This window comes from Panthera tigris, chromosome A1 (genome assembly GCF_018350195.1).
Source record: "Panthera tigris isolate Pti1 chromosome A1, P.tigris_Pti1_mat1.1, whole genome shotgun sequence".
NCBI lineage: Eukaryota > Metazoa > Chordata > Mammalia > Carnivora > Felidae > Panthera > Panthera tigris.
This window is the reverse complement of record NC_056660.1, coordinates 170,795,536-170,808,134: the sequence shown is the minus strand read 5'-3', so window position 1 is coordinate 170,808,134 and position 12,599 is coordinate 170,795,536. Positions and strand designations below refer to the sequence as shown.

At 36.7% G+C, this 12,599-nt stretch overlaps 1 protein-coding gene across 2 annotated transcripts in view; it reads left to right on the top strand.

Annotated features, from left to right (window-relative positions):
• EPB41L4A (erythrocyte membrane protein band 4.1 like 4A) overlaps window positions 1-12,599 on the top strand; it is a 252,970-nt gene that overhangs the window by 221,567 nt on the left and 18,804 nt on the right. For both annotated transcript variants that reach the window (XM_042991272.1, XM_042991268.1), the window contains one exon: window positions 7,423-7,542. In XM_042991272.1, the coding sequence (XP_042847206.1) occupies window positions 7,423-7,542 (120 nt within the window). The remainder of the gene's footprint in view (window positions 1-7,422; window positions 7,543-12,599) is intronic.

Below are 12,599 nucleotides of genomic sequence, written 5' to 3'. Positions count from 1 at the left end.
CCTGCTTGGGATTCTCTCTCTGTCTCTCTCTGTCTCTCTCCCCCTCCCCCATTCATGTGCACATGTTCTCTTTCTCTAAATAAATAAATAAATAAATAAATAAATAAGTATTAAATAACATCTAAGATGACAAAAGCCTTATTTTCCCCTTAGTGTCTCTGCTTATAGCTTCATCTCTGTCCTTCTACCTCCCTTTTTAATCTATCACATTATTTTTCCTCACTCAGTTTCTTTCTTTTCTTTTCTTAGCTTCTCTCCACTCTTTCTTCCTTTCTTGTGTCTTCTCTGAGTTATGTCTCCACGTAGGAGCCAGGGACGTGTCAGAAAAAACCCAAGGATGTGGGTCAGGGTCTCGGTTCTGTCTTGTACTGGTATGTGACCTTGCGCAACTCTTTAAACCAATTTAAATCTGAGTTTTCTCATCTTTAAAGTGGGGTGTATACCAATCTTTGTTGTTGAATGGGTCACTATAAAGATAAATGAAATCTAGGAAATGAGAGAATTTCATAGTGGAACCATGTAGTCTGATAGCTGACCTTTGAAATTATGGCCTCTTCTTTGCCTGTCTCTGCTCTCTTCCACCCCTTTCTCCGGCTTTTCCCACTTTTCTTTAGTCTCATATTCCTTTCTCCCACTTACCCTACCTTTACACATTTGGTTGTTTTCAGACCAGACCTTCTTATCCTCTGATTCATCAATAGGTTTTAGTAGATTTTAGGTCCCTGTGTGTTTCCACGTGTTTGATTTTCTGGTGATAGGGTCTGTATCTTTTATCAGATTCTTAAGGGGGTGTCTTTGTAACCCCAAACAGTTATAAAGTGGTCATTATGATCTAAACTATAAAGAAAAGATTGATATTAGCAAATGAAATTGGTACTTCACTTCACTGGCAGGATTAACTAAAATGCTTAAGTTTTCTTTAAAGATTACTTACTTTGCTCTGCTGATTTATGAAACAATCAGTTGGACTAAATTTATCAAATTGGGAACCTACCAAGTACAAGGCAGTATGAAGCTAATGATCTATATGGATATTAGATTATATTTGTTTTTATGAGTTAGAATTTTGAATCTTGCACCTGAGATCAGAAGTCTCAGCCAGCCTGTCTCTATAGGTTTGAGCCTATGGGCCTTGCTCTGGACTTGCCCAGGATGTATGTTGAAGGAGAACCTCGGAAGTAGACTTACAGTGTGAAACCTTTCACAAACCAGCTTTCCCTTCAAATACCTTGAGCTTAATAAAATATCCATTACATTCAAGAACCCAGCCTGCAAAATATCCTATGTGCTCTTGATGAAAATCAGCAGTCCTTTGAGCATTCACTGGGGAGCATCTGTGGATTACTTAGTCATTAGCTTAGTCAAGAGGTTTGTAAAGATCCTTTCTACTTTGAAAAGTAGAAAGTGCCCTGCATACATACACAGATACTATTAGATTAATGAGAACATTCAGCACTGTTCAGTTTTATCTGAAGTCCCTGATATATATATATATATATATAAAATGATACCCTTTAACAAAAAAGAGAAGTTGGTGTTTCTAACAAATTGATTCTACCACAAATGTTGTTAGAATTTCTTCTTGCACTTTTAGATATCTTTAGAGTCTGTATTTGAATAATGGGGTAAAATAGTTTTAAATATTGAATACATTATTGCTTTTTTTAAAAAAAGAGGGGCCCCTGGGTGGTTCAGTCTGTTGAACTTCCGACTTTGGCTCAGGTCATGATCTTGCTCTTCATGAGTTCGAGCCCCACATCAGGCTCTCTGCTGTTAGCACAGAGTCTGCTTCAGATCCTCTGCCCCCCTCTTTCTGCTCTTTCCCCACTCATACTCTATCTCAAAAATAAACATTTTAAGAAATTTAAAAAGAAAAAAAAAAGGAAGAAGAAAGAAACTGTCTTCTATGGCACTGTAACAGGGATGATACATCTGAGTAGGGAAAATCTAGAGGATGAATATTTTGGTAGGGTTTTCTTGTTGTTAGAGTTATTAAAAAAAAAAAAAAACACTTCATTATCTTTGTGCCCAAGGAAAAAGATGAGTTTTGAACGATAACAAGCTTAAACCAGTGGGTATTTTTTCCCCATAGCCTGAAAATAGGTTTCCTTGTAAGCATTCCCTATTGCCCTGTCACTGATTTAGGTAAGGGCTGCAAACAAGGTAAAAATTGTGGGTATGGTGAGGGCAGTTCATGCAAAGCCAATAAAAACAATGCTCACCATGGTACAGCTTGTAAGGGTTACTGATTTCCACTTTAATAAGTCATGTCAAGATTTAGGTGTTTGATAGGGACGATTTAGGGCTTCCAGGGCATAATCAAAGTTGACAGAGATGACTCTGGTAGTGCTGAGCTGTAGCAACCGAGGAATGCTATCAGATTACTGAGTGAGTGCAAAGCAGGCTGCAAAATTAGGAAAACAGAAAGAGTTTGAAAGGGAAATTGCACCAAAGGTAGCCCATTTTTGTAGGGAGAGCATAAGGAATAAGTGGAAGAGACAGAAATACCTTTAACGGCAAATCAGAATAATATATTGACGGTAGGGGGAGGCTGGGAAAAGCAAATGAATTTTTTGCTTGCTGGTCTTTGGGGAGTATGTCGACAGATGCCTGGAACCAACAAATTTCCCAAGGGAAGAAATATTACTGAAAAAATAGATGAAGATTGGTTTATAGCAGGTGATCCAAAAATGAATGAGTTGATGAGAAACACAAGTCCACCATCACTTGGGACCTGCAGGCTTAATATTAGCAATGGAGTGGCCATATGAAGCAATTGTCTGGAGAATTGTGCTATACCTGAAGAATAGAGGTTGGTTTCAATGTGTCTGACTGGCTTGGAAATAAAACACAAATAGAGAAAACATAGAGTTTTAAAACTAGAAAGGATCTTTGCAATAATTTGGTAGGTGAAGAATCTGAGAGTTGACCAGAGATGAGCAGTTTGCCCAGAGCTGGGACGAGGCAGAGCTCGGGAGCCCATGTCTTGCTCATGTTATCTTGAAGCTTCATTCTACATTTGCTCCATGGGCTTTCTCAGGTTCAGCATTAAACGTGGCCTTTATCCCGGTGAATGAGAAATGAGTTAAGAACGGGAATATAGGAAGGTCCTATTAGGAACAAAACTCCTCAGGTAAAGGTGGGGGGCAAAGTGAGACCCATGGGGTTTGTGTAAGAATTCGTTTGGTAATGTGAGGAATTTGGTAGAAGAGGCAGAACTATAATTGGGAAGTAGGAAAGAAGAGACTAGGAATAGTCATTACCTTCATTATTGTTATCAAGTGATTATATGGCATTTCATCTTCAAAACCTTTTGCAGACTTTAATTAAGTGTCCAGTGCAGTCATAATCAAAATTGCATAGATCATCTGGAAAAGTAGGATGTTGAAGTTTGGCGAGACATGTAGGAAATATATTAGAATTCTCTTATTCTGAAACATTGTTGGGATATACCTTATTCTAAAGCAATGGTCTCCCTTAAATATTGATTAAAAAATGAAAACCCTGTTATGATAAGTCTTCTTAACCCAGCTGTTAACTCTCCTTACTTGTGGATGAGGAGATAGACAAAATATGACGAATGTAGTTATTACCTTGGAGAGTACATGAAAGAAACACTTAATGTTTTTGAGGTTCACTTCTATTTTATTTTATTTTAATTAGTTTAATGTTTATTTTTGACAGAGACAGAGCACTAGCGGGGAGGAGGGGGACAGAGACAGAGAGGGAGACACAGAATCTGAAATAGGCTCCAGGCTCTGATGCGGGCCTCGAACTCAGAAACCGGGAACAGTGAGATCATGACCCGAGCCAAAGTTGGATGCTGACTGAGCCGCCTAGGCGCCCCTGAGGGTCACTTTTAAATGCAACATCTGAAAATGAATACATCCCTAGTATAACCCACAGTGGACTCCTTTTTCCCCCTTGAGACTTTCATGACTATCTGTCCTGTAAGAGTACATTTTGACTTTTTAAAAGGTATTATGTCGATAACAATGCTTGCAGTGTTTTTATTCTTCACAATATGAATCTCTACATCAAAATTAAAATATAGCAGAAGAGCAAAAAAAGCAACACTGGTATATCCCATACCTAGGTATAAATGAGACAAGGCAGAATCATAGGGGATGTCTTTCACCCAAATGTCTATTTCTTTATTCTTTCATGCACAAAATAGTTCACTCCTGCCTTTTAAGGATTGAGCATTATAATATTCTTGCTTCTAAGAGCTAGGATTTTTCCTTTCCACACTGTACCTGTGTTTTCTGGAGCACTTCAGGGATGGAAGAAATGACACTTTCATTCTTGTAATGAGGCACCATTAACCAGCGACCATTTGTAAGGGTGTAATTTCAAACTTCATTACAGATTTAGGTAGCCACACAACCTCATTACTTGGGAAAATGTGCTTCTGTTGTGACTCTCCAATGAGCCTTACATTTTTAATGCACCTTGTTGGAATATTTATGAGATAGTATCACCAGTAGAGGGCATCTGTCTCTGAAACATGTGGATGTTACCTGACAGGGTTTTACTGCCCTCACTTTAGAGTCTTCTGTTAGAAAAACAGAAGTTATAGGTACATGCCATAGTCTGAAATTCTTTCCAATTTAGTTTTCATTACTAGCAAGGTATTGGAACTATGTGTGGTCATGTCTTTGTCTTATTTTTATTTTTTAATTATCAGGGTAAAGTCTCAGTATGAAGGTAATGAGCTAAAGTCCACACTGGAAGAGAATGAGAGTATAGTAATTGTGCTTCCTTTTAAATGTCTATCCTCTGGGTAAAGTATATTTGCCATGCTGGTAGGCTTGACCTCTGAAAAATATTAAAAGATGCTGACATCCTGGTGAAAAAAATTTAACATTGTGAAATTTAGTCTTGCCCATGAACTGTGCAGCAAATTGGCTTAGAATGGAAGCTATGGTCTAAAAGACTCCAGGGTGAGGAGTTAGGAGACCTGGGTTTTATGTGTTTTTCTGGGAAGTTGAGGTGTGGGTTCCTGTGGGAGGGGAAGTAACTCCTGCCAGCCTGACATATTCCCATTGAGTGTCTCTTCCTAACTCTGGGTCCCTCATGTCCTGGGAGTGTCCAAGAATTGCTCCCCCACTGGACTGTCACATGATAACATAGAGTGGTTCAGAGATTGTAGGTTCTGGCTATGAAAATACATATACGTGTGTGTGTGTGTGTGTGTGTGTATGCATGTGACATTTTCAAGTGGGAATGTTTGTTTCAAAGAATAATAATTATAATCTCAAGTAGTATACATTCTCATATTTTTCTTTGGATCTAATTTTTTTAAATGTTTATTTTAGTGAAAGAGAAAGAGTGGGGGAGGGGTGGGGGAGGGGAGAGAGGATCCCAAGCAAGCTCCACACTTTTAGTGCTGAGCCCAACACAGGGCTCGAACTCACGACCTATAAGATCATTGAAATCAAGAGTCAGATGCTTAACTGACTGAGCCACCCAGGTACCCCTAGAAATTTCTAATATTAAAGTCTATAGCAATGTATATTCAATTTTAATTTCCTCTGTACATGCTGTGAGAGAGAGAACTATGTTTCTGAATCTGAAACATGGCATCACTGTATCCTGTTAATTTTCATATAACAGCCTATTAGAATGAAAGCTTTAGTGAGGAAACACAGTTCAAAGGCTTGAAGTGTGTTACAGATAATTTTTTACCTAACACAATTTCTCTTTAATCTAGAGAGATTTAAATAGTTCTTCTTCATAAGCTACTATAGTTTTTAACTTAAATTTGCTTTACATTGTCTTTAACTTATTTGTGAAATGAATTATTTGTCACCCATCCACTGATTTGCATTTATAAGCAAATCTAGATATCCACCCCATGGTCTGTACTAAGTGCTGTTCACAGGGCAACCAAAAGACATCTGTTCAGAGAGAGAAAATGTCTCCAGACCTGTCTGTCTGTTCTCATTTTTTTTTTTTTTTGAAGCAGTTATGCTCATATAGTCACAGTTTTGTGATGATGACCTTACAGTTCCATGCTGCTGTCCCACACCCTGGGAGCATCAGCGTATGAAATGAATACTCCAGAGCAACTTCCTGAAGAACTAACAAAAACTTTAAGTTAAATATTCAAATAACAGGTGTTTGATTTTTGGAGAGAATACCCATGGCTTCACAGAATCATTGCAGTGCATTTCAGACAGGATTGCTTTAACTAATACTTCTTCCCAACCTGTCCCCTGCAACACCTTACCTCTGTTGTTAGGAAGACTTGATACAGGAGCACCTGGGTGGCTCAGTTGATTAAGTGTCTGACTTCACTCAGGTCATGATCTCACAGTTCATGAGTTTGAGTCCCATGTCGGGCACTGTGCTGACCACTCGGAGCCTGGAGCCTGCTTCAAATTCTGTGTCTCTCTGCCCCCACCCGCTCACACTCTGTCTCTCTCTCTCAAAAATAAATAAACATTAAACAAACTATTCAAAAAAAAGAAGAAGGAAAAAGAAAGACTTGATACACCAAAAATCCAAAACTTCAGTGTGGTGAATGGATAGGCATTGTTAGGTCAAACAGGATTTGAATGTTCAGAATTGGTTGTCAGCACTTGAAAATTGGAAGAGTTCACTTTAAAAGCCCAAATTTGTGGATTATCCTTAAAAAAAAAATCAGAGGATTTGGAAACACTGTCCGATCTCACATGGCAGCTGCCTGTATCCCCCAGTAGCCGCCACCCTGGGTTTTCCTTTCCCTTGTTTACATTCCCTGCCTGGCCCCTGTCTGCAGGAGTGTTGAACCTTGCCTGCCTCTTGGCCAGGTGAGGCTGCCCTCATCAGAATGGCATGTACCTGCTCAGCGGCTAACGCACGGTGCCACCACTTGTGGCTTCTTGTACTTCTGGTTTTCTATCTTAAAAATGGGAATTGTATCTGGCACCTTTTGTTCATGAAAAATTTGACAATTAGTGTGAAATTTTAAGAGTGCTTCAAAGTAAAATTATTTATTGCTACTTTGGTTAGTACATTTAAAAAATATTCTGTTTCATGATTTTAGAATGGCTCCATAGCAGACACTGTTTCTTTAGTCAAACCTTAAATATGTTTTAAATGAGGTTTTTGTTTGACATGCCTATTTCTTAGAAGCTTTTAAGCCAAAGATAGAAGTTTGAAACTAATATATACTTCCATATTTATGTATAAATATTCTAACAGACTTATATGTGTGTGTGTACACTTATCTACTTATGGATATATTAATCCAGTTAATACATCTTAGCTTTAAGTGATTTTAATAAAACTGTTCCTTGAATAACTTTCATTTCTTAATAAGTTTTCAATAACTTATTTGATAACTTCTTAACTTTTAAAACCAAGTTTAGGATGAACCAAAAACTAGAGCACCACACGTGTGAATATTAACTTGAGATGAATGGTCTTTCTTTTCAGAATACGTCAGGAGAATGATATGGTTGATTCAGCGCCTCAGTGGGAAGCTGTATTAAGGAGACAAAAGGAAAAAAATCAGGCGGACCCCAACAACAGACGATCCAGACATAGATCTCGCTCGTACGTGGATTCTTTTTGTAGCTTTCTTCAAAAACACTGAGCTTGAAGTAGCATGCAGATTCTTGGGCAGATTGGGCTGTCTCTTTGAGGTCTAAAGTGATTGTAGTTCAACCATGATTGTCCCATTGTTTGTTTGTCATATTTACCTTCTTATGTTTGTGGCACTCATTAACTATATCTGAAGCCATAGAAGTTGGAGCAGTGCCAAAACAAAATGTCAGAAACGAGGCTATCAAAACTATGTTTTGTTTTGTTTTGTTTTGTTTTTAAACAAAGCATACATTCAACCGAGTAAGTAGGCGTAGTCTTTGTTCTGGAGCCTGGCTCTTGGTGAAGTACCTGCTGTTTCTCTCAATTGGAGTCTGCAGAATTCTCTGAAGTCTTGTTTGAGATTGAACCAGATGTGAATATCTTCCTATTAAATTACCATTTGTGAGCAGTAGTCAGTGAGTGATTCATTACACCCCAATGTTGGGATTTGCCTGCTCCTTCTGTTGCTAGGCAATGCCATGTGTGAGCACAATTACCCGTAATGATGAGATTGCCAGTCCCCCAGATTAATTTTCTTTTGAGCTGATAAAATTTTTATGTTTTTTTAAATGTGCGCATCATCCAGATTTAGATATCCCCATCCCCACACCCTTTCTCAAAGCTTACCTTTTGAAAGTGAGCTGGGACTAACTACCCATCCCTTTGTGATCTTAGGTGGTTAGTTGTCTGGTGTTGCTTATTTGCGGAGGAAGGGATTAGTGTCTCAGAATGGTGGAAGGATGCCAGGGAGTGGGTGCAGAGACAAGCTGTAGGTAGGTGAGGGGCTTCTAGGGAGTCAGGCAGAAGGGTGCAGCTCAAGTTAACAGAGGCCAGGAGAGGATTCTAGAAGATACACCTCAGAACCCTGTGTGACTCTAAGGGATGCTTTTTAGTCTTAGATGCTTACTTTTTAATTAGAAGGTATCCTAGAGTTTGCTTTTATCGGTAGTACATCATATTGAGTGATGTCTGCTTCTTTTGTAATAAAAAATTTGCAAGTTGTCACTATGCAGTGTACTACTCCCTTACAGATTTATTCATTGCTCCATAATGTTTTTGTTGTGGAACCTAATTAAAATATTCAATTTAAAGCAGAAGTTAATAAAAAGTTTCCTTTGTCTTGGATACCACCTTCCCCCAGCTCCATTATAAAAGAGAGGTTTAGAACTGGAAGAATCAAGACCTCATTGTTGACAGTTTAACCAAAAGGCACAGAATCCCCAAGATCAGGATGCAACATACTCACGGGTAAATCTTTTGTAATCACGCTTTTACCTTTCCATGTGGAATCTTCTTCTATGAGGGACTTTCTATACACAATGTTTGGTGACTTGTTAAATCTTAAAAGACATGTTTAATTTTTCTAATAATTTCTAAAACATTCTAAATTCAATTAAATGCCAGTACTAAATTTCATTTATTAAAAAGGGAAAAGTAAAATACAATTAGGAAAAATTTTATATATAAAATTTAAGGAGGTCAAAAAACATTACTTGAGGCAATATGTAAAATTTTTGAGTAATAGTCCATTGTATGATTTTACCACAATTTGTTTATCCATTCTTCTCTTGATGGACATATGGATGGTTTCCAGTTTTTGCTATTATGTTAAAAGTTGCTATAGACATTCATACACGTGTATCCCTGGAGTATGTTATTTTATGCCCTGGGATAAATACCTGAGTGGAATTGCTGGATTAAGGGATATTTCTAACCATATTATATGTAATAGTAACTACCACCGTGATTTCCAAGGAGGCTGTATCATTTTACACCCCCACTAGCAATGAACGAGAGTTCTAATTCTGCCCCATTCTTGCAGATCCTTAGTTTTGTCTTATTAGTTTCAGGTAGTCTACTTGGCCTGAAGAGGTATTCCATGATGGTTTCGATTAACATTTGCCTGATGACTATGATGTTAACCACATTTTCCTGTGCTTTTTGGTTGTTCGTATATCTTCACTTGTAGTGTTGAAGTTTTTGCGCATTTTAATTGGATTAAAATTAAGGATTGTTTCCTTTTTATTATTTATATGTAGCATTCTTTATGTAGTCTGGATATAAGTTCTTTTTCAGATATGTGTATGGTGTATATTTTCTTCCTGGCTGTGGTTTGCTTTATCATGTTCTTAACATTGTCTTTTGATAAGCAGATTTTCTAAATTTCAGTGAAGACCAATGTATCATTTTGTTTTCATTTATAGTTAAGGCTTTTTTATATCTTAAGGAATATGGGCCTACCCTAAAGTTGCAAAGGTGTTCTCATATCTTTTTCTAGCAGGTTTATAGATTTTGCTTTTGTATTTAGGTCTGTCATCCATCTAGAATTAATTGTCCAGTATGTGTGAGGTAGAGGTAGATATTGAGAAGTTTTTTCCAGTTGTTTATGCACTATTCCAGTACCATTTGTTACAAAAAAGACTATCTTTATTGAAATGCCTTGGGGCCTTGGTTGAAAATCAATTGACTGCTTATCTGTGGGCCATTGATCTAGTTGTCTATCCCTAAGCCACCAAGTTGTCTTGGTTACTGTAGCTTTACAGTAAGACTTGAATCAGGCAGTGTAAATTCTCTAATTTTTTTTTCAAGATTGCTTTAGCTATTTTAGGTCTTTTCAGTTCTGTGTGAATTTTTGAATCAGCTTGTTAGATTCTACCAAAAAGTAAAAAATAGACTTTAGACTTACGCTGAATCTACAGGTCAGTTTGGAGAAAATTCTTAACCATCCATTTATTTAAGTCTCTTAACAACTTTCAGCAGTGTTTCTTGGATTTCAGGACAGCGTTATTGCATTTATTTTGTTACATTTAACCCTAAATGTTTAATATTTTTAATGGTACTGAACTGTACTTTAAAAAAATGTTATTCTCCAATTGTTGGTTAGTAGATAGGAACACAAATTATTTTTTGATATTAATATTGTATCTTGCCATCCTGCAACCTTGTTAAATTGATTTCATATCTCCAGAAGCTTTTTTTTTTTTTTTTTAAATTTCTTAGAATTTCCCACATTTACAGTCCCATTGTTTGTGACCAGGGACTACTTCCCTTTATTTCTATTTTTTTTTTTCTTTTTATTTCTGTTTTTTCCTTAATGCACTTGCTAGATCTTCCATTTTAGTGTTGTATTACAATTTTGAAAAGAAGTGTTATGAAAGGAGACCTCCTTGGCTTGTTCTTTTTCCTATAGAGGAAACATTCAATATGTTAAGTATGATGCTAGCTGTAAGACTGAGGAAGATCCATTCTGTTTCTAGTGTAAGAGGTTTTTTTTTTTTTTTTATCATGAATGAATCTTGAATTTTGTTATAAGCTTTTTCTGCATCTGAGGTGACTTTATATGGGTTTTCTTCTTTATGCTGTTAGTGGGAGAATTACAGTGATTTGCTTTGAATGATACATCCTTGCATTCCTGAGATAAGCCCTCAGGGTCATGATGTATTATCTTTTCTGTATATTGTGGGATTCTATTTGATACTATTTTGTTGAGAAACACTGGTCTATAATTTTCTTGTAGTAAGTATCTTTGTCAGGTTTCTGGCAATGGGGTTTTACTGGTCATTTAAAATAATTTGGGAAGTGTTCCCTTTTTCTTCATTTTCTGAAAGAGTGAAGTAAAAAATTAACATTATTCCTTCCTTAAATATTTGATATAATTCACCAGTAAAACCATCTCTGTCTGGAATTTCCTTAGTGGAAAGTTTCAAATTATAAACTTGATTTCTTAAACAGTGATAAATTGGGCTATTCAGGTTTTTTACTTGTTTTGTGTGAGTTTGAGTAATACATGTTTTAAAAGGAGTTTGTTCATTTTATCTAACTTGTCAAATCTTTTAGCAAAAACTTGTTCATAATAATGCTTTAGTGTCTTTTTAACATCTGTTGTGATATTACCTCTTTTATTCCTGATGTTGATTGTGTTTCTCTTAATTTTTCCCTTAATCTATCTTCTCAGAGAACTTTGGGTTTTTCTTTGTTGTCTATTTCATTGATTTCCACTCTTTATTATTTCTTTCTGTTTATTTTGTCTTTTATTCTTTTTTCATCTTCTTAAGATGACAATGATTTTAAACCTTTTTTTAAAAATGTTTTTTATTATATTTGAGAGAGACAGAGCACGCAAGTGGTGGAGGGGCAGAGAGAGAGGGAGACACAGAATCTAAGTCGTCAGCACAGAGCCCTATGCCAGGTTTGAACTTGTGTGAACTGCAAGATCATGACCTGATCTGAAGTTGGCCGCTTAACCAACTGAGCCACCCAGGCATTCTGTAAACCATTCTCCTTTTTAAATATAAGTACAGAGTTGCAGACTTCCCTCCAACTATATGTCACATATTTTAATAAGTGTTTTCATTATCATGTAATTCAAAATAATTTTTAATTTCTCTTGTGATTTCTTTGATGGTGGACTTTTTTTTAGTAGTGTGTTGATTAATTTCCAGATATTAGGGGGTTTTCTAGATATCTCATTATTATTGATTTTTTTTATGTTTATTTTTGAGAGAGAGAAAGAGAGAGAGAGAGAGATGGGGGAGGGGCAGAGAGAGAGGGGGACAGAGTATCTGAAGTGGGCTTTGTGCTGACAGCAGAGAGTCCGACGTGGGGCTCAAACTCATAAGCTGTGAGATCATGACCTGAGCCAAAGTTGGAAGCTTAACCGACTGAGCCACCCAGGTTGTGCCTATTATTGATATCTAATTTAATTCCATTGTGATAAAATAATCTGTAAGATTTTAATCCCTTGAAATTTATTGAGACTTGTTTTATGACCTAGCATATGATGATGAATGATCTGATAGACTTGGGAAGAATGAGTATTCTCAGTCATTCGGTGTAGTCTGTAAATGTCAAGTATATCTAGTTAGCTGATGGTGTTCTGATGGCCTCTGTCTTTTCCAATTTGTTTACTCTCCAGTCATTGAGTGAGAGGGATGTTAAAATTTCCAAAGATGATTATGAATTTATCTGTTTTAGTTCTGTCATGTTTTTTAAAGTCTTTTTATTTATTTTGAAAGAGAGAGACAGAG